The sequence below is a fragment of the Triplophysa dalaica genome, chromosome 5 (assembly GCF_015846415.1).
Source record: "Triplophysa dalaica isolate WHDGS20190420 chromosome 5, ASM1584641v1, whole genome shotgun sequence".
NCBI lineage: Eukaryota > Metazoa > Chordata > Actinopteri > Cypriniformes > Nemacheilidae > Triplophysa > Triplophysa dalaica.
The window spans coordinates 13399797-13422920 of NC_079546.1; the positions used below are offsets into that span (position 1 = coordinate 13399797).

The 23124-nt window shown below is 42.1% G+C and overlaps 1 protein-coding gene across 8 annotated transcripts in view; it reads left to right on the forward strand.

The window, feature by feature from the left end:
- Nucleotides 1-23124, forward strand: part of gramd4a (GRAM domain containing 4a) — a 67055-nt gene that overhangs the window by 32467 nt on the left and 11464 nt on the right. For all 8 annotated transcript variants that reach the window (XM_056749049.1, XM_056749051.1, XM_056749052.1 and 5 more), the window contains 2 exons: nucleotides 20951-21071; nucleotides 22950-23011. In XM_056749049.1, the coding sequence (XP_056605027.1) occupies nucleotides 20951-21071; nucleotides 22950-23011 (183 nt within the window). The remainder of the gene's footprint in view (nucleotides 1-20950; nucleotides 21072-22949; nucleotides 23012-23124) is intronic.

Below are 23124 nucleotides of genomic sequence, written 5' to 3' on the forward strand. Positions count from 1 at the left end.
GTTGTCCCGCCAGGCAGGTAAGCAGGCGGAGCAAAAACCTTCCCTCCGGGGACTCCCCGCGACATGGTTAGCTCTGCCAGCCGACGAACCACCCCCCGTGGGAATGATGAAGCAGACCGTCCCCTTGGTCACCCTGTCACAGTCCCTGGGAGCTCGAGAGCTGCCCACACTGTCTCGCTGGCTAATGAGGGCGGTCCGTCTTGGTTACTCGATCCAGTTCGCCAGAGACTCACCCAAGTTTCGGGGCATCATCTCTCCCTCTGTCAGAGGCAGGGACGCCTCCGTACTTCGGGTAGAGGTCACCACCCTTCTGGCAAAACAGGCATCGAGTTCGTCCCTCAAAACCAAGATGTTCAGTGGGTCACCACCCGCACTTCATCGTTCCCAAGAAAGACGGCGGGTTGCCCCCAAAGGCTGCGTACCCTGAACAGAGCACCTTCACAAGCTGCCATTCAGGGTGCTCTCACAGAGGCGCGTCCTGACATCTATGAGGTGTCAGGATTGGTTCGTGGCAATCGACCTGAAGGACGCTTACTTTCATGTCTCGATCCTCCTCGACACCGGCCGTTCCCACGGTTCGCGTGCGAGAGGCGGGCATATCAGTACAGAGTCCTCCCTTTCGGTCTGTCCCTGACCGCCCTTTCTCCCTGAGAGGAGGAAGGCGAGCGGGTACTAAACTATCTCAGCGACTGGCCTATCTTGGCACACTCGCGAGATCTGTTATGTACACAAAGGGACCTGGTGCTCCGGCACCTAGGTCGATTGGGACTCCAGGTCAACCAAGAGAGGGGCAAGCTCTCCCCAGTGCAGAGCATCCTCTTTCTCGGTATGGAACTCAACTCTGTCACCATGTCGGCACACCTGTCCGCAGTTGTGCCCAACCAGTGTTGAACTGTCTGAAATGAACATTTTAGGCAGACAGCGGTCCCCCTGAAACAATTCAGAGGCTCCTGGGACACATGGCGTCCTCGCGGGCTAATACCCCTCGAGTTGATGCACATGACACCGCTCCAACACTGGTTTCAGAGTCGAGTTCCGAGGAGAGCGTGGCACACCGGCAGCAGGCGCATGGTGATGCCGCCCTGCTGCCGACGCACCATAACCCCTAGTCTTTATGACTTTTTCGACGGACTCAGGTCCCTCTGAGCAGGTTATGAGGCAGGTCGTGGTGACGACTGAAGTCTCCCTGCAGGGGTGCGGTGTAGTGTGCAACGGGCACGCAGGTGGGGTGTTGGACGAACCCCCGCCTGCGCTGGCATATCAATTGCCAAGAGTTGTGGGCTATGCTACTTGCACTGAGCAGGCTACGGCCTCTCGTGCGAGACATACACGTGCTGTTCCGAGGACAGCACTATAGCTGTAGCGAATACAGATCGTCAGGGTGGCGTTCGCACACAGCAGCTAAACACAACTTGCTCGACGCCTCCTCCGGTGGAGTCAACAGGTGACTCGTTCCCTGCAGGCCACACACCCCGGGCAAACTGAACTAGACAGCCGACGTGCTTTCTCGCCAGTTTATGCCTCGTGGAGAGTGGCGACTCCACCCCCGTGCAGTCCAGCTCATTTGGAGGCTGTTCGGGTAGGCCCAGGTAAAACCTGTTCACCTCCCGTAACACCACCATTTGCCCGCTTGATAGTCCCTGCCCTCGGCACGGATATCCTTGCGCACAGCTGGCCGCGGGATGGGCGGAAGCACACCTTCCCCCCCGGAGCCTTCTTGTACAGACTCTGTGCAAGGTCAGGGAGCAGGAGCACCAAGTGTTATTGGTTACACCACACCGGTCTAACCGCACTTGGCCTCAGAGCCGATGCTCTGGACAGCGACTCCCCCTGAACCATTCCCCTGACAGAGGACCTGCTCTCTCAGGGGAAGGACACGTTCTGGCATCCCAGATCAGACCTCTGGAACACCCATGTCTGGTCTCTAGACGGGACGAGAAGATCCTAAGATGGCTACTCCCCCTATACGGCTGAGACCATCACCCAGGCTAGGGCCCCATCTACTAGGCGGTTACACGCCTCTAGACGGTGCCTCTTCTCGTCCTGGTGTCTTTCTCAACGAGAAAGACCCACTGAGGTGCTTGATCAGGATTGTGTTCCCCTCCTCACGAGACTGGAGACTAACATCTCCCTTCCACACTGAAAGTGTATGTAGTCGCTATTGCCACTCATCACGACTCAGTCGGTGGAAAGTTTCTAGGGCAACACGACCTGGTCACCAGGTTCCTAAGCAGCGAGAGGGCGGAATCCGCCTCATCTCCGCTCCATACCCTCTTGGGACCCTAAGTGGTCCTGGGGAGCCTCAGGGCCCCCCAAAGAGCCCCTCGGAGGTTCCGATCTTCCTCATAGAGTAAGACGGCCCTCCTGACGGCGCTCACTTCCTTCAAGAGGGTAGGGGACCACAGAGCATCCTCCGTGTCCCTGGATTGCCTTAAACTCGGCCCTGGAAACTCTCACGTTATCTTGAGACCCAGGCCCGGGTGCGTGCCCAAGAAGTTCCCACTACTCCCTCCGGGGCCAAGTGGTGAACTTGCAGGCGCTCCCCATAGGGGAGGAAGACCCAACCCGATTAGTGTTGTGTCCAGTACGTACTGGACCGCACGCAGAGCTCTGAAGCTCTGACCAGCTCCGTGTCTGTTGGAGGACAGCAGAAGGGGAAGGCTGTCTCCAAACAGAGGCTGGCGCACTGGGTCGTGGACGCCGTTACGACGGCATTCCGATCTCAGAATCTCCCATGCCCATTGGCAGTGAGGGCTCACTCCACACGGAGTTTAGCCACCTCCTGGACACTGGCAGAAGCGCCTCTCTAGCAGACATCTGTAGAGCTGCGGGTTGGGCTATGCCCAAACACCTTCGCAAGGGTTAACAACCTTCGCGTAAACCCGGTGTCAGCCCACGTCCTGCGTGGCGACATGTAGGACTGGCATCCGGGGGGGCGTATGCCTGCGAAAGCACCTTTCCACCCTCTAACAGGTTGGGTCAGTGTGCTATTTACCTTTTCTTCTTACCCGAACACATCGCTAAGAAACTGGTACCTCACCAGCCTCCCTTCTTACCCAGACACTGGTTAAGAATAGGCATTCCATCCATCACCAAACAAGCACCCCCTGGGGGCTGGCTGGGCAGAGCAGCCTTCCCCCTTAGGCCGGGATACCATGTGAGCTATCACAGATAGCTCTAACCGGACCTAGTGCTACCGGACGTCTGTAACACCCCCTCCGTGGGCTGTTCCGTCTGATGTATCCTCATGAGAATGGTTCCCACTCCTGGTAACCCATGAGCTTCCCCAGGTGGGCCTCCACCTCGCGGTTAACTACTCAGTCCGCACGTTCCATGCGTTCTCCTCCAAGGACGAGACCATACCTATATCCACCATATTCCTCCCCACGGGTAGGAGGTGGCCTCTGTAGCGCTTCTCTGATTAAGAGTCGCGCTTACCCGGTGTAAACTGATCTGGACGGCCTCTCGCCTATAGAGAGCTAAGGCCCCGTCCGTGAAAGTTACCGGTCAGGGCTGTACCCATCTTTCTCCAAGAAAGCTCTGGAACCCCCCGACCACCACACTGGAAGGTTACAGTCTCACGAAAGCTTCGAGATGACACGCCCAGGCTTGTTACCGTCGCTTCGCTAGAGATTGTGACGCGATACAGCGTTGTGGCGTTTTCCATAGGCAACCCCATCTGTCGTTCTCGACACAACGTCGAGAGACCGACAGAAAGGGAACGTCTTGGTTACGTATGTAACCTCAGTTCCCTGATGGAGGGAACGAGACGTTGTGTCCCTTATGCCACGAACACGTATCGTATTCTGCTGCAGTTTGAGAGGTCTCAGGCTCTTCAGAACAAAGGTAAGTGAATGCTGCACGCCGGCCTCCTTTTATACCGGATTTCCGGGGGCGGAGCCCGGCATGCAAATTGCATTCGCCAAATTTCATTGGCCTTTTCTATAGTAGTCAGAGTTGATTGGTTCTCAAGGGCGAACCCCATCTGTCGTTCTCGACACAACGTCTCGTTCCCTCCATCAGGGAACTGAGGTTACATACGTAACCAAGACGTTGAAAGCTGCCCTTTCAAGTGTTTTTGCTATAAATGGGAGGAGAGAGACAGGTCTGTAACTGTCGGGAGTAGAAGGGTCCAATGTTGGTTTCTTCAGTAGGGGCGTGACCTGGGCCTGTTTGAATGTGGATGGAAAAGTGCCGGTGAGCAGGGAGGTGTTGATGATGTGTGTGAGTGCAGGTGTGAGCGAGCTGGATATGTCCTGAAGGAGATCAGAGGGGATAGGGTCAAGGGGACAGGTGGTGGGGTGGCTGGAGAGAAGCCTGGTGACTTCAGTGTCCTTAAGTGGGGTGAAAGAGGAGAGTTTGATGGTTGAAGTGTGGGAGGTGTTTCCCAAGGTCTGAGGTACCGAGAATTGTTTGCTGATGGATGATGTTTTGTCAGTGAAAAATACAGCAAAGTCTTCCGCAGTCAATGATGAAGTGGGCAAGGGAGGATTGGGGCAAAGAAGAGAGTTAAATGTCTTGAAAAGCTGTCGACTGTTAGATGCATTGCTTACCTTGGTGGTATAGAAAGACATTTTTGCTGTGGCTACACTAGCAGAGAAAGAGGAGAGTAGTGACTGGTAGTCCCCTAGGTCAGCAGGGTTCTTGGTCTTGCGCCATTTCCTTTCAGCAGCCCTGAGTGTACTACGTTGTTCACGGATGATGTCAGACAGCCAGGGGCAGCGGGGAGTGGCACGAGCCGGTCTGGAGGACAGAGGACACATGTTATCTAGACAGGATGTAAGTGTTGAGCATAAGGTGTCTGTGGCAGTGTCAGCATCTAGAGAAGCAAAGTTGGAGGGAAGAGAGGATGTCACTCTGGCAGAGAGTGTGCTAGGGGTGAGTTAGCGAAGGTTCCGTCTAAAGTGAACGGGTGGTGGTGTTGGTGTAGTGCATGTAGGAAGGAGCATGTTGAAAGTGATTATATAAAAATGTGTTTTATGTATTTAGATACGTTTAAAATGTACCGAAATGATACATATTTTCCTTTATCAGTAGGGTCAGAATGTATCTGTATTTCACCCCAAAATTGACTTTAATTATTTACTCATCGGTATTCCAAAGCTTTCTTTGCAGATCACAATACTTCATATTTTGAAGTTTTTGGATATCAACTAATTTCTTTAATTTCTCAAAATATCTTCTAATTCATACAGGTTTATAATGACATGAGGGTGAATAAATGACAAAACTATCCCTTTAAGTGTATGTAACCTTTGTAGGCATCACAGCTACGGTAAATTATGCACTGACTCAGTCTGATTTGAGAATCTTAACAAATGCTGAAGGTCATTAGGAAATGGCACAATTATATTTGATTGTTATTCAACCCTGCCACAGTCACACACACCACAAGATCATCATCCACAGCCCAGCTGAAAGACTTCTGGGGTTGTTGTTGTTTGTGCTTGTTAAATAATAATGGTCTGAATAGAGATTTGTTTCCATTCTGACGATTTTTCTTTCGCATTTGTCTGTTGTACACATTCACACACATGATAGAAGATTCTATCTAACATGACTTATGCCGCGGTCAGACTTGACTTTGAGGATGCAAAATACGTTCATACGGTGGTACAAAATGGCCAGGAGCGATTCCTCCATTTTCTTTATTTCTGGACCGAGAGGTCATGCTGCGTCGTTTTGATCTTCTATTGCTCTCATGCACTCACGTGACGCCAGTTCGCAAGTCAAAGTTCACCAACCTGAGCTTTCCTACGCAGCTAAATATCTTCGGACGGGCTTGCATTTCCGGTCTGACGCATTCGCATGCGTATGAATGGAAGTCAATGGAACGAAAAGTTTGACGGCGGATTTACAGTTATACATTATGGGCCCTATTTTAACGATCTGAAACGCAAGTGTCAAAGCGCGAAGCGCAAGTAACTTTGTGGGCGGGTCTCGGCGCTGTTGCTATTTTCCCGGCGGGATAAATGGCTCTTGCGCCCGGCGCAAATCTAAAATGGGTTGGTCTGAAGTAGCTTCATTATTCATAGGTGTGGTTTGGGCGTAACGTGAAATAAACCAATCAGAGCGTCACCCAACATTCCCTTTAAAAGCAGGTACGCAAGTTCCATTATGGATTGCTATTATTATGGCGTATTTACCAGGCGAAAAAATATGAGCACGCTCAACTTAACTGGTAAGTTGAAGACTAAGGTTTTTAATGTACTTACATTATGGTAAAGGTGATTTCACAGTCTTTTTTTTCAGTCTTTCAGTTTTTTCAGTTTTTCAGTCGATTTTTTTTCCTGGTTCTTGACGGACAAACCAATTTGTCAGATGTCCTTATATACATATATGTCTTATTGCCACTATTGGGCAAACAGGTCTGATCCTTAATTACTACAATTAGCCTGAATAATTTGTAAGCTAGATTTATGCCTATTTTTTCACATCTTCGTGGCACACCACAATGAATTCCGTCATCTCATGTGTTAATATTTTTTTAGTGTAACAATTTATGATTTGCAAAAATAACTGTTGCATCTGTGTAGATTACATGAGCAAAGTGTATGCGCGTTGTGCACGCTATACATTATGGTCAAGCATGCGCCCTTAAAATAGCATAATGAACAACGTGCAACGCGCCACTGACTTTGGACTAGGTTTTTTCTGGTCAGTGGCGCAATTGTTTAATGGAACAGCAAAATAGCACCAGGGATTGTTTGCGCCGGAACACGCCTCCTTTTTTGCGCTGAACCGCCCAGGGAGCGCAAGTTCATTCACTAGTTTAGCGACGTGCTTCTGTGGAGGGAAAAGCGCGCTTTGCGCGGGTGCAAAATAGGAATGACACATGCGTCGGTGTACAAAGTCACCTGTGATGACATCGCAGGAATTCCCTGTTACACTCTGGTCATTAGTATTGTTTTCCTAAAACTAAGAGAAATAGTTGTTAACCTTGTTTGCCACTGTGACTAAGGATGTCCGATTTGGAAAAAGAGACACTTTGTTTAAAACTTCTTAAAAAGTTTCCAAAAAAGTTCCTAGCTTTATTGTGTTTATGTCATATAGTTTTGAGAAACATTTACCTTTTTTTACAAAAAGGTCATGCTTGTGTCACGGTTCTGCCTATCATGTTTGGCTAATTCTTGGTCTTGAGGCAGAACCAAAACAGAATTCCCTGTTTTATGTGGGGAGAGAAGTTTTCGGCCTTTTGGCCTTCCATACTCTCTCCCCGAGTCTCGTCTTTTCCCGCCCTTTCTGTCTCGTTAGCTTTCCCTTAGTGTTTCATCTGTGTCACCTGGCCCCTATTAATTATCCTGTTTGTCTCCCTATAAGACTTCCTCTTGTTTCATTGTCTTGTGCTGGTTCGTTGCATGTACTCCTGTGAGTTTCGTGTCGTGCTTCGTGTTCCACTATCTAAGTATTACCCTGTGACTACCTTGTTTTCATTGTGTACATTGCTTCTTGTTTTAGTGTAGTTTTTGCCCCCTCGTGGGAAGTCTTTTGGTTTTTGTTATCTTGATATCGTGTCCTGTTTATTCCCCATCGTGGGTTTTTGTTTGTTTATTAAAATACCTTTGTTGTTCCCCGTACTGCTGCCTGCGCTTGGGTTCTTCAGTGCTTAATTCTTAACAGAACGAACCAGCCAATTATTGAACCCAGCGGCAGCATGGACACAGACCGGACAAGCCTGGCCCGTCTCCTCTGCAGCCTTCGCTAGGGAGAGGAGACTGTGGATGAGTACGTGGGGAGATTCCTTGATGTCGCCGAACAAGGCACCTTCGGAGAGGAGGAGTTGGCGGTGCTATTCAACGCCGGTCTCAGAGAGCCACTCTCTCGCTCTGAGATGAGGGCGATGAGGCCGTACGACTTCGACGCCGTGTGGCTAACTGCCTCGGCTCGTTCGGAGTCCACGACCTCATCAGACACATACCTCTCATCTCCTTTGGCTTCGATTCCTGAGAGTGGTCCTCTGCAGATTGGGGTTGCTGGCATCGCCACAAACCCCTCCGCAGTCTCCTCACGACCGCCCAGTCTCACTGGCAAGCAGGGGAGACGGAAATCCTGGGGGTCCTCGTCCGAGGCTTCCAATCCGGAGCCGGCCGTCTTGTCCTCTTCGTCCCTTCAGCCGACCACCAGGCGGGTGACCCGGCTGAAGAAGAAGAGGCAACGTAGGTCGGTTCGTTGTCCGTTGGTCTCCAGTCCGGTGCAGCCGGTTTCCAGTCCAGTGCAGCCGGAGTCCAGTCCAGTGTCCAGTCCAGTTTCCGTTCCGGTCCAACCGGTTTCCAGTCCTGTATCCAGTCCGGTGCAGCCGGTTTCCAGTCCGGTGCAGCCGGTGCCCAGTCCAGTGTCCAGTCCGGTGCGTCCGGTGTCCAGTCCAGTGTCCAGTCCGGTGCGGGCAGTTTCCAGTCCGGTGCAGCCGGTTTCCAGTCCGGTGCAGCTGGAGTCCAGTCCAGTGTCCAGTCCAGTATCCGTTCCGGCCCAACCGGTGTCCAGTCCGGTGTCCAGTCCGGTGTCCAGTCCGGTGTCCAGTCCGGTGTCCAATCCGGTGTCCAATCCGGTGTCCAGTCCGGTGTCCAGTCCGGTGTCCAGTCCGGTGTCCAGTCCGGTGTCCAGTCCGGTGTCCAGTCCGGTGTCCAGTCCGGTGTCCAGTCCGATGTGCAGTCCGGTGTCCTGTCCAGTGTGTCAGTCGACCTTTCCTGCCGGTGACTCAGCCTGCAGCCCTGCCGGTGACTCAGCCTGCAGCCCTGCCGGTGACTCAACTAGGAGCATACCTGGGTCCTAGCCATGCCCAGCCGGCAGCCAAGACTGTCCCTACAAGGTCCTCTGGGACTAAGACTGTGCCCCCCAGGACTTCTCCAGTTAAGACCCCTGGGGCTTCACGCTCTCGAGCATCACCCCGGTCTAAATCTGTTCCCCCACATCCCAACCCTACTGGACATTCCCCCATGAACTTTGTTGTTCCCCCTCCCCCCCTCCCATGTTTATTATTTTTGTTGAGTCACCCCAATCCCCTGTTTGTTCTTGCCTGTCTGCCCCTGATTCTGTTCTCTATGTTTTGTTTGGTCTTGTCATTGTCCCAGTCTGTCTTGTCCTGTGAGTCTCCTTGAGGAGCGTCAGGTTGTCGCTCCTTAAGGCGGGGGTTCTGTCACGGTTCTGCCTATCATGTTTGGCTAATTCTTGGTCTTGAGGCAGAACCAAAACAGAATTCCCTGTTTTATATGGGGAGAGAAGTTTTCGGCCTTTTGGCCTTCCATACTCTCTCCCCGAGTCTCGTCTTTTCCCGCCCATTCTGTCTCGTTAGCTTTCCCTTAGTGTTTCATCTGTGTCACCTGGCCCCTATTAATTATCCTGTTTGTCTCCCTATAAGACTTCCTCTTGTTTCATTGTCTTGTGCTGGTTCGTTGCATGTACTCCTGTGAGTTTCGTGTCGTGCTTCGTGTTCCACTAGCTAAGTATTACCCTGTGACTACCTTGTTTTCATTGTGTACATTGCTTCTTGTTTTAGTGTAGTTTTTGCCCCCTCGTGGGAAGTCTTTTGGTTTTTGTTATCTTGATATCGTGTCCTGTTTATTCCCCATCGTGGGTTTTTGTTTGTTTATTAAAATACCTTTGTTGTTCCCTGTACTGCTGCCTGCGCTTGGGTTCTTCAGTGCTTAATTCTTAACAGCTTGTGTGTCATAGTGTCACAGTATGCCATTCAGGGTTAAGTAATGAGATTAAGAGATGATAAATTGACGGCTTTCTCCCCAACCAGATACACCAAACACGACAAAATCTTTGATGTACTTTTCTTTTGTATTTAGGCTATATAATGTGATAATGGGCTCCATTTGATTAAATTCGCAGTCTAGATATTCATCAGAACGTTGAATTGGAAATTATTCTCACAGAACATTTAGTATTTCTGTTGGTAAATAAGAATAACATTAGAGTACCCAGTGAAGACACGCATCATGAGCTGTGGTTTCCTTGTCCTCTATTATTTACTCTCGTTTCCTGTACTTAACACGAGTCTTCTTTAAAATTAGCCATTCTCTTTCCTGCTATATTTATATCCCAATTCTCTCTCAGTTAGCTACAGGAAAACATCACGTTTCCTTACTGCACTACACATACAAAACTTAAAACAGGCTTCACACATCCCTTTATGAGAATTTACTTGCTATTAAGTTCATTTTTTTTAAATCGTGGAATGTCTTTAAATATTTTAGAGTCTTTCTATATCTTTCTGCTATTTTAAAAGGGAACTCCGATGAAAATTTCCCTTTCAATTTCTTTGTTTGATAAATACCAGATTACCTCAGTTTTATTGAAATGACATAATGCTACCACAATTGAATTTAAAGATTTAAAGGAGTAAAACCTACAGTAAAATAAATTTAGTTGAGCACTTAAGCAATGACATAGTAATGGCTCTGTAACCCCTATAACACCCTGGCATTTTGGCTGCTAAGCATTCAGCATATGAAATTTCTACTAAGACTGATATCACATGCCATAGCGTTGTTTTTTTATACATCATGAAGCAGATGTGCTTGCGCTGTTATTGTTGTTTGTGCTATTTAAAAACTTTTGTAAAAAAACGAAATTGTATAGATATCAGTCTCTTCAAAAACTCTTAGGTATAAAGCTTCATTATTAAAGGAAGATTTGTCCTCACATTGCAAAGCTGACTCATTAGTGTGACAGTAGGGCCGCTGGCAGGAGCTGTGACAGCTTATAAAACATTAGCAAAAGTGCAGGACAGAATTAGGCCAGTGAGTGGGCCCGCATTGATCCAAATCACTTTACGCAGAAAATAAACAAACACAAAGAAGACAATGAAAACGGGGCAGTTAAAAGAGAGTGAAATATGAAAATGACCTACACCTTTAGGCACTCAGTAAATCTGTTAATCTGCGCTGCAACAACGTACCCCACACTGTGGTGACAAATTACATCTGAAACCCAGTGCCCTGACTGACGTGTTCAGCCAGGGTTGCAGCCATGGGCCGGTTCTAGGTGGGTCATTGCCCCCGCCCAGATGTGTTTTGGGAAATTTCCAGCTGGCAATTAAATGAGAAAAATACAAATATTATTGCCCCCCAGTCGAGCCAAGCTTTTATCAGTTGTTGCTTTATACAAAAACAAGGTGCTGATGTTAATTCACCTAGTATCCTTCAAACTGTATTGCTCCTAAATTCTGAGACATTCTCTAATACACCCACACTCTCTCCTCAGCTCTCTACCTCTCAGTCAGGTTACCATGCGACCAGGCATTCAGTTAGAGGAGTTTATTGTTGCTCTGAAAAGCCACTGCTGACTCAGAGACTGAAAGCTTATGTTTCCTCTCAGGGGAACGACAGCTGCAAAAGGCAGCAAACATCACAGAACAGTAATACACCCAACACATCTCAAACCATAATTAGTCCTATCTAAGATGATATTCTGCTTAAAACTTTAAGCATTCGCATGAATATTTGAGGTGATGATAACTGCTTCTGAAGTCAGCTACTTTATAAATGAACCATTGTGACACTGTGAAAGATTTTACTTATGTTCAACTAGTTAGCCAAACATGTATATGGTTGTTTATTTTGGTTTGAAAAGGTAGCACTCGGTATTCATGCTTTGATCTGCAGGAAATAGTCACTGATTGCGTGCCCGTTGACAGATAAGATATGAGACAGGAAGTGGCTTACAGGATGCTGGTCTTGAACAGCAGATAAAATTTGTCCTCTTCATTTAGTTACAGTCTGAATGACGTCCCCCTTGACATTTCACAGAGAAAAATTAAAGAGCATAGTGGCACTGATATTATATAAAGTAGAATCAAATTGTTTTGAGTGCTTTGTATCGATGAAGGGAATGGATTGTTTTCTTCAGAATTATTCTTGATGGGTTTTAGTGCACAATATATAATATACAATTACAGTATACTGTAACAAGATTTTTATTAACAGTATTACTTGAACACAATAAATCGCTCCCTAAAGGTTCAGCTAAGCAGCAGTTGCGAATACTGTACGTTTCAAGTATTGGCTTACTTTAATAAACATTTTCAAAGTTCTTTGGATATGCAAATTCTGAATGGAAAAATTCAAATTGCTCCGTTTGAACACCAGTGTGGCTTGTGACATCACTGAACCGAGTTATGCAAGAGTCTAGACAGAATTATATGACCGTGTTATGTTACATGTCAGTTTATGGAAAAATTGATTCTATTGTTCTTCATTCAAACAACATGTTGCTCAGTGTTGTGGAAAGACCTTACAGAATGTGAACCAAGAGCCCATATAATGGATCAAAGGCTTTCCCAAGTTAATAGAGCCTTTGTTTTACTCAAATAAGTAGAGAACATTACTTTTTCTCTCGGTGCTTAATCCACTAGGTGGGTTCAGGTCCAGTCCACTAAGTTGCATTTGATGGTTCTGGTCATGAGGTTTTTAGTTGACAATAATGGACACACCCCTACATGGTCTATCGAATGCCACCTTCTAGATTCTGCTGTACAGTAGTTCACAAGGACTGTATGTTAAGAGAACAAGCACGATTGTATGCTGTTTTTATAAATGAGGGCTGTCAACGTAAACGCATATGCGTTAATATTTCATATTATCGTGTTCAAATATTTAATGCAATTAACACCCCCCCCCCTTTATTTGGTCATCCTTTGTCTAGCCTTAGAAATTCAAATCGTAAAAGCGCGATTTTAAACATTGCTTTAACGTGTTCAGTGTGGATATCTAGCTGTGGGATGCTGCACAACGCACAACGCTTTATCAGCGCTCGTTTTTTTGGGAATCAATCTTTGTTTTTTGTATGGTTGTGTCCCGTTTTATGAAGCTTCACAGAGATTTAATCATGTTCCGAGCATGGATTTATTTTATTACACGTAAGGATTTAAACTTTAACTGGTACTACAGCTTGTTATCATTACTTTAAGAGTGCAGATGTGATCGAGCCACAGCACGTCGGCTACTATAGAACGAATGGTCTATTGATAAAAGCACTCCTATTACTTATTGCTAAAGAATAAACGTAACACTGTGGATACATTAATTTCGTTTTATTTTTACAGATTGTAATGTGAATAATTATTATATAAATATATACTTATAAACATATTTGTTTCCGTACGTAATATGGATTATATGTGCTTTCATCCATGTCTTTGTTTTTAGTTTACTTTGGAAGAGAGAGTTAAAATGTTGTTGTATGCAGCTGTGAAATGAGAATAAAGATATTCTATTATGTATCAAAGTGTGATCCATTAATGTAAGTTTGTATGTACTAACTGATACCTAGAAATAGTAAGGTAAAATGCAAATACAAAAACGATTAAATACATCAAACAAATTGAATTCAATAAGGTTTCATATAAGTATAATGGTCTATATGAAATTCTCACAATACACAGTTAACATGCTCTCTATTTCAAAAGATGTCTTGTTCTTCTCTTGTTTTCCCTCTGAACTATTATCTCATATTTCTTGTGGTTCACACAGTGTGACTTGCTTATGATCCTTGGAAAACTACACAGAATGTACTATAAACTTCAGAATAAACTTCATGGCCTCTCTGACTTCATCATAATTCTGAAACATGTTGAGCTGAGAAAATACATATAGCCTAGCAGTATTAGGGTCAATGACGTGACATGTATTTTTTGTGTCCAAATTCATTATTTTCCTAAAAAGAATTTGAATAAATACATGTCATATATCAAATGGATCTACAATATGTCCTTTATAAGAAACCCTTTTCATTTTATTGAAATTCAATAGATTTTTTGAGTTTTGGTGTTTGAAAGACCAAAAATGTCAGGTGGTGCGACCGTCCGAACATACAAACAGAGAACAAAACTGAGAAATAAATGTTAATTTTCTCAATAAAATTCTTAATAAAATATTTTGGCATGATTTTATGTAAAATTTCTTATATATGAGGGGAAAAATACTCAGTGCTAAATACATTAAATGTATATTATTTTAAATTAATATATGGTCGCACCACCTGACATTTTCTTATTTGTCATTGACCCATTAATGATTTGAAAAATCACACTTTGTAACGTAACAATGGGATGTAAGTGAGAACATTAACATTATCACATTATTTAACATTAAAAATTGAAATATTTTAAAAAAACATCCAACTTTAAGTTATAGGCCTATTTGAACCAAATAAGTAAAATAACAAATTTGGGATGAAACGACAAAAAAGTCCATTTTCTTAATCGATTGACAGCACTATTATTAAATATAGATTTGGAAGTGGTTTGGCTGGTATTGTCATGGAACATTGTGACAGCAGTATAAGAAGGTCATGCAGCCCATAGCTTTATTCCCGTAATGCAATGTGAAATAACAGTAGGCCTATGAGGACAGCAAGCAAGGACATTAGTAAATTACATTTACCCTGCCAGAGAGAAATTAAGAGAGTAATTTACAATGTTGGACATGGGGGCTTGTTAGTAGTTATTTTTTCTTTTTTCCGAGTTGGGTTCATTTATCGCTGCTGTGTTCTTAATAGGTTTACATGAATCACTGCCATGCTTAGTAAGAGCACACTTAAGCATTCTAAGGTTAGCAGCCTACAGTAACCTTAACTTTTTATATCCTGGCCACTAGCACTAGGCTTTCCTGTAGCTCAGTGTAAGGAGCAAGGTTGTGGGTTCGATCCCAGGGGATTGCAAATACCTATGTTAAATGTATAGGATAAAGCAATGTAAGTCGCTTTGGATAAAAGCGTCTGCCAAATGCCTAAATGTAATGCAAATGTAGTTCCAATATATTCAAATCAGAGGTTTAAAGTACTTGAATATTTTGTCCAATTAATAACATTTTTACTCCACTACATTTTATGACTACTTGTCAATTTTTTTACCTTTAAAACTTTAGTATATCAAAAATCTAGTACTTAAAATCTACGTTAACATTTATTTATCAAGTGTTGAATAACAAGTATGATATATATATATTTTCCAAAAGTAAAAAACACAATTAAGTACATACAGTATTTAAAAAAATGCGAGATTAAAATACTAGAGTACCACTTGAGAGTAAAATACTCGAGTACCACTTGAGTGTAAAATACTCGAGTACCACTTGAGTGTAAAATACTCCAGTACCACTTGAGAGTAAAATACTCGAGTACCACTTGAGAGTAAAATACTCGAGTACCACTTGAGAGTAAAATACTCAAGTACTGTTTGAGAGTAAGAATACCTGAGTGTATAATTTTTGGAGTGCTGATCGAGAGTATAAATACTCCAGTACTTCATGAGAATGAAAGTACTGGAGTACCAGCCCAGAGTAAAATACTTGAGTTCAGATTGAGAGTTAAAATACTCAAGTACTGCTTGACAGTAAAAAACTCAAGTACTGCTTGAGAGTAAAAGTACTTTAGTACTGCTTGGGAGTAAAATACTAAATTACTGCTGTCAATTTAAGAGTAAAATATCAGAGTACGATTTAAGATAAAAAAACTTGATTACTGCTTGAGAGTAAAAATGATTGAGTGTTGAGTATTGATTATAGTAATATAACAGTAAAATACACCATTACTACTTAAGGGGCCATTCACATTTAGCGTCTTCTGCGCCCGCAAATTTGTTATTTTAAATGTGGATACACGGCTACCGTGCTCCAATAGGGAGTATCGAGATGAAAATATTTAAATTTTTCAAAATGTTGCCCCACAAGGCGATGTAAAAGAACCAACCAATCCACTTCACCTTTTGTGGTCTTATACAGACAAGCTGTGATGGAGACACAGATAATCACAGCATAAATAAATCTTGTAGCAGTTATTGCAAGGTATTTTCAATACATATAATCCACATATCCTTTGTGAATAACTCCTTGTCTTAATTGCAAGCACGGCCCATGGCTGCTTGGCGACGATAGACGCCATGAGACCACGAACTCCCGGGCGCTTTGGAAATAAGGAAATAGCAGAGCGGCTTGCATGTACACGTATTATTAGTCGCGAAATGTGAATCACAACTAAGACAATAAAAATGCTTTAGTACTTCTGATTCAAATATGTTGTTTTCAATCATAAATTAGATTTTATGATCTCTAACTGGCAGTGGTCATGACAAGCTCAACTTTAATTGTTTGGGTTTATTTAACTTTCAGGATGCATGATCAGTCCTCTGGAAACAAAGTCTACTACAGTGAGCATTCTTAATGAACAAGTCAATGGGTTTGCAAATGTTCGTAAGGTTTATTCTGTAAAATCACTGAAACATTCATAGTTGTGTCTGTTAATAGCATGTAAACTTCTAAACAGACTCCTAGTTATTATCCTCAACCCATCGATTCTAAACAACTTCAGGTTCAACTGGATTCTGCAACACTAACACATAGACCTTTTTAAGTCTACAAATAACTTACATTTCTGTGCTATTGCTAATACCATGTTTGCTGATGAAATTCTGTTTGATAGTAAAAATGTTTGAAATGTTGTCTGATCCAGATGTACCCAGTGGTTGTTCGCTTTACATGTTGGTCAGACAGTCTCTTTCGGTCTAAGTGGGTTTCTTGTTGGGAATAAAATGCAAAGAGGATCAAACTTTGTTAAGAGATATATTTTGACTAGGCAAATCTACTAACAACATAGACTATTATTAGAAAGTAGACCTAAAAAAAGGTTGCTGCAAGCTTATATCTAGTTTATATGCTTGTTATACAGTATGTTAAAAGTAAAAAATAGAGCTGTTAGCAGAGAAAGACATTGGGCCCTGTCGTACAAATGAGCACAAGTGTTTTTGCTAGATTCAGCCTGACTGTCACAAACTACTCCGAGACTTGACAGGTTGCAGATCTAAATGCAGCTTTATTCCACGTACAACACAGGCAATGGTTAGGGCAGGCAGAAAACAGGCATAAACAAGGTCACAAGCATGGGTCAAGGCAGGCAGCAGAGGTTCCATAACGAGAGATAAAGTCCAAGGTCAAAACACAATAATCCAATGAGAGCATGCTCAGAAATGCAGTGCAACACAAAAACAAGACTTCGCAATGACAGATAGAATGAACCAGGCTATATAGACAGAGGTTATTGCAAACAGGTGAGAGTGATCAGTGTTCAATGAGTCCGGGTAATGGGTTATGGGAAATGTAGTGTGCAAAGACAGTCCGTGTGAGGAGGGGAGTGCCCTCTAGTGGATTTGAGAGGGCACTCCAGCTGGTGACAGTGAAACCGATTCTGCTCTCTTTTACCCTTCCTGCGCTGCGTTGTTTAAATAGCAAATGCATTTGTCCGCCCATGGGCGTGTGGGTCTAAAAAAGAGGTGTTTTCAGGCGCATTTTTGGCGCGTTGCTATTTTGAGAAACTGAAAATAGACTGCGCATAGACCAACTCAAACCTGGTCTAAAGTCAACGGCGCAATATTTTTTTATTATTTAAGGATTATCTAACACTTTTCTTGAAGCGCAGCAGCACACAAACATGCCAAATATAAAAATTAAATGGAGTAAAAGATGAAAAGATGATTATTGTGCACATAAAGATAAAAATTCCGGCTTGTCCTGTAGATGCCTTTCCTCTCTGGAGAAGCATCCAGTCTTTTCTCTTGCAAATTCCGCAGTTTAAATAACGAATCCACCATGGAGCAAGCACAACTGGCTCTTAAAGGAAGAGAGATGAGACTCTGATTGGTTGACTGCATGTTAAGCCCCAAAAAACCCATTACTCATTAAGAGAATTGGGACAACCCGCCCGGGTTCGCCGACCATTTTCCCGTCGTTAAACTATCAAAAGTGGATTCAGACACACCCTGAGTGCACTTGCGCCCTGCACTTTAGACCATGCATTTAGATCGGGAAAATATGGCCCATTGAGTTAAAATTTGAAATTAAAAGGGAAATAGAATTTTATTTAAGGGACGGACGAACAAAGATGGATATGAACAATGACCTCACAGCTTCTTCTGGCTGGTCTGTGACTCTCTCTCTCTCTCTCTCTGAGAGCTTATGAATCATTTATAGGGCTTGATTGGCGTTGATGAAATGAGTTGTGTCTCTTGATATGGACCATGCAGGAAATTGAGGTCTGCGTACTGTATGCAGTTTATCTTATCACATATAATTGAAACATATCCTACATTTTGTGTTTATGTTGTTTGCATATTATATGTAATACTTGCTCCCAGAGATTATTTTATTCTAGCTATATGTAGTCAATCCTTTGCTTCAAGAGCCTACTTTTTTCAAGGTAATCTTGCAAACTTCCATTTTTATTGAAGCTATGGTAGAATAATTTTTGTCTAAAGAGCTTGTGAGGCAGATTTTGAAAGACTTTTCTACTGAATGAAAGTGGGAAGAAGCAGAGACAGATTTATGTCTCAGAATTTTAACCCTGGTGTGCTATCTTTTGTATTAGAAAAACTTTTTGTGGTGATTCATACCAGGTGTTATAATATATTTTTCACAACAGATTCAAATTTTTGAATAATCTCCAGTGGAATGTTTTACCTTTTGATCGGAATATCTTTCAGTTGATACAGAGAGTTTAGAGCGATGAAGCGACTTATTTTTCAACTCATAATTCAAACCTTTATGACTTTCTTCTGCAAAACACAAAATAAGATATTTTGAAAAACGTTGCTAACAGAAAACATTTGGTCCCATTGGATTTACATTGATTTTCTCTCCATACAGTAGATATCAAAGGGAACCAGCGGTTTTTCATTACCAACATTGTGTTTTGCAGAAGAACAAAAATCAGATGTTAAAACGATAACAGGGCGAGTAAATAATGACAGTATTTTCATTTTGAAGGTGAAATGTTCCTTTAAGGTTACAGATTTAAGGTAACAGATGCTCCTGGGCAATTCCAACGTTATGGACGTGACATTTTGCTCTATGGATGTGTCATAAAAATGCTCAGAGAATGAATTTGTTACAATTATACTGAACTGTCATGGATCGTTCAGGGAGAACCCAAATGCAGGCAGCGACATGGGAACGCAGGGGTTAACGTAAGGATTTATTATACAAAAAACAGGAACAAAAACAAAAACCCACGCGGGGGTAAAACAGTAATGACACGGGGAATATAAATGACAGACTCAACTGGAACAATAAACTACTAACTAGACTAACTAAACACTACTTGATATAAACTGACATATACTAGGGAAACGATTACTCACAAATTGGAACAAGCAGCAACAACAAAGCTAGGTAAGTCACAAACTACAAAGTACATTCAACGAACGAGCCCAGGACAATAGACACGAGGATGTTTTATAAGGGAGACAGACAAAGGATAATTAACAGGGACCTGGTGACAGGGATTTAACGCTGAGGGAAAGCTAACGACGCAGAGCGGAGAGAAGATTAACAAAGCCGATAGGATCACTATCTCTCCCTCCACACACAACCTAAGGCTATGCCATGACTCAGCCCCAAGACCAAGAATAGACATGACATGATGGCGGAATCATGACATTGAACCATCTGTTTATATTCTACTGAACCATTCTTGATAGAGTCTAAACATAAAAAATGCCAGTCTATGAAAAAATATATATTTAAAAAACAGGAAATAAACCTGCAACAAAATTTGTCAAAAAAAGGACGCGCTTTTTTGGAGACGATAAACTTTGTAGGATTCTGTCAAATAAACTGCACAATCCTGAAGCAAGAATACCCAATGAATGGAGAAGGGATCCCTCTTTATAGAAGATAAAATAGTTATTTTTTATTCATTTTCATGTGTTCATTTATGAGGATTATGTAGCGTTATGGATGTGACAATCCTGAAAATGGCACTTAACTGACTATGAAAAATCAAGCACTAAAAATAAAACAAATGCTTTACAAATTTGAAGAGAGCTCTCACATGGGTATTTGAACCACCAAATATTAAAATCTGTGCTGTTACGATAGTAAAAACCGCAGGGTTTGTTGACATTTTCGCGGAATTGCCCCTCTGCTGTTTTAGGAATCATATACACACATACAGTTTATAAATATCATATGAGAAGTGTAATTTGTGAAAGGCTTGATATAATGTTTTGATTCAATGCACAAATAGGGCACAGGGAAATATAAAACTTTAGGAGTTACGGAGTTCAAGTCAGCAACGTTTTGTATGAGCAAGAGCAAGTTACGCTTAACTTAGCAACTACTTATAGGTTTTCAAGGTTGGTATAGGGTCTTAGGCCTTTTACTTTAGCAAAACAATATTTAGGCAGTCCCACGTTGTGAAAATCAAATTCTGTTAATTGAGTAGTGAAGTTGTACATAGAGTACAGTTGACAGCTTTCATTTCATTTGACAAAAGAACTTATACTAATGGCCATCTCTCTCAGCTCCGAGCACAGGAAGTGCTATTTTATTATGGTATTCAAGCTTCCAATTGTCTTTTTGAGATTTTTTGAGACATATAGTGTACATAGACGAGTGCTCACGGGAGATCAATATACTGTAAATTAGGCCGCTGAAATTTACAAACCAGTGAAATAGAAGAAAACTCAGCTAGCTACAGTATTAAAACATTTGGGATTTGTTCGATTAATTCTACCGTGTTAAATTGTAAAATAAATATTTTCCCCCAAAATTAAATTTACTGTGTAATTTTGAGATGGAGAGGGCGTGCCGCCATATTGATGGTAGTTCACAATTTAATGGCATGACAAATTTGGGAGCAGCAATTTTATGAAATATTCTACTCTAGTCTAGTCTAGTCTGTTCACACAGTATTCCAGGTAAATCAACAAAAACCTTGGCATTACCATGATACAGGTCTAAAAAACATACAGTAGTAATTCCATAAAACTCTTTTATTAATTGGGGTGCAAATTTATGAATTTCCCTTTGGCACTTTTATATCCAGGCTGGATTTAGACCTCATACTTATGCATAAGGTGCGTCATAAATCATTTGTTTTATATTTGTATTAAATTCCTTTTCCTTTTTACATGTTTATGAAAGCATGTAGTAATTTGTATGTTTTCTTCTTTCAGAGGAAGAATTGCGGAAGCTAAGAGAAGAAACCAATGTGGAGACCATTAAACAGGAGCTGGAGAGGGAGCGCAGCAGAAGACTTGACCTGGAACAGAGGATGAGTGAAGTCCTGAAGACCAGGTGAGAAAACTCCTTGGGACGTAAACATACTCTACATATGAAAACCCATGCACATACAGATATGTGGCCAATACCTTGCATGTGCAGTGTCCAATTATACAGGCTTTCAGTGTACATGAAATTAACTTTAAATTATTAAATACATATTCCTAATTTTACTTGATTCCTTGATGCACATTTTTCTTAAAAAAAGCCAAATTCAAAATGTAAATGAACATCAAAATGTGCAACACTGCTCTCCAAATCTTTCTTTTCAAGATCCATAAGAGGTTTCCGTCCAACCTGTCATACTGGAACCATTTTTCACCATGAAATCAGGTCATATTGGATTATATCACGTTTCATATAGAAATCAGTGAGATTACAGAAGTAAAATCCTTTACATTGGCTTTAATGGTCCATGTGACAACATTGAAAATCCAGTGTGTACTAAATATGAGTATTACTCCGACACATTTTAAAATGCTGCAACAAATATAATTTGCATAGATTCCTATAACATAGGAATTTGCATAGAGTATGTTTCAGGTGTATTTTGAATTTGGAGTTCATAAACAATTCACCTAAACATTGTTTACCGAAATAAAAAATAATGATAATGAAATATTTGGAAAAATAATATCATAACTGTTCAATTTGAAATACTCACACAAGAACCAATGAGATAAAAGTTATTAAAATGTTTTGATAAATAAACTTGAAATATTAATAGGCTATATGCACATCACGGGAAGAGTCATTTCACTTGAGAATACATTTAATAACTTATTGGAGTTGTTTGAAGAACATATAAATGTATATACTGTATATATACAGCCGCGGAAAAAATAAGAGACCATTTCAAATTGTCATGTGGCCATTCCAGTCCAGTGTTTGATGAATTTAAACAAAATCAAACCTTAGGATTGACATGAATTCATCCAACAGCAATGCGAAAGACTGAAAGCATGACAAGACACATGAAAACTGTGATAAAAAAATTCTAAATACATAGAATACAATACAAAATTACTGTTGTATTGCCTTAAAGTGAATATCACTTTATTGTTTTCTTTGCAGTATTTGAGGTCTGAAAAAATACAGAGCATCTTTATTTTTGACCTGTTTCTCCAGTTTTTATATTCTGCAATAAAAACAATATTTCTATATGAAATTTGGAAGAAATATTCTAAGGAGTTCATAGAATTACACAAAAAATATAATTTAACAGTCTCTGTTCAAATTTAACAGACAAACAGTCTCTTAAATGGTCTCTTAATTTTTTCTGTGCCTGCATATCCTTATTTAATCTAGGGGTAAAATATGAACAGATTTACTATATACTTTTTAAAAGTTTATAGCTAATGTATTAGAGATCCTGAGAGATAGTTTTTGGTTAGTTGAAGTGTGTTGGCAGTGTTCATTGACCCTGTCCGGCGTCTTATCTGACTGTGAAAGCAGAGCTGCCCACACAACATGATAATCCTTTTTAAAGAGCTGATATAGCCCACCTCTCATGACCCTAAAGGGTCAATATCTATACGTACAAATTCAAGCATGTGCCAGCACAGAGTGTTCTTTCCACTGACCTAACAATGCCACATCTAATCGATTTACTTGTGATTGACAACACATGTTAGGGTTCAACTGAGGTCCGCTGAGGGGAGTTTCTATTAATAACCCTACAAAAACATGTCGAGGGCGAACTTGTAGAGATTATGATGACCTCAGACTTGCATGTTATCTCATCTCAGATGAGTAATTTCTCCAAGACGTTTAGAAAAACTCCCCAAAACAAGACAGCTTTGATGCTATTTTGCAGTTAATTTATGCTGAATGAATCTACTTTGCCTAATATGAAATTAAATGTTCTATTGTCATTTTTGCTTCCTGATGCAGATGTGAAGATTCCCCACCTCAACCTCCACACAAACAGCAACCACCTGCAGCTAACGGCACAGGTAACATAAAACATGATACTCCTTTTTTTTACATACAGTCTCAACTGGTAAATTACTGGTAAGAGATAATGTGTCAACACAATCTTTAAAAAAATACAAGCAAATCAGTACTG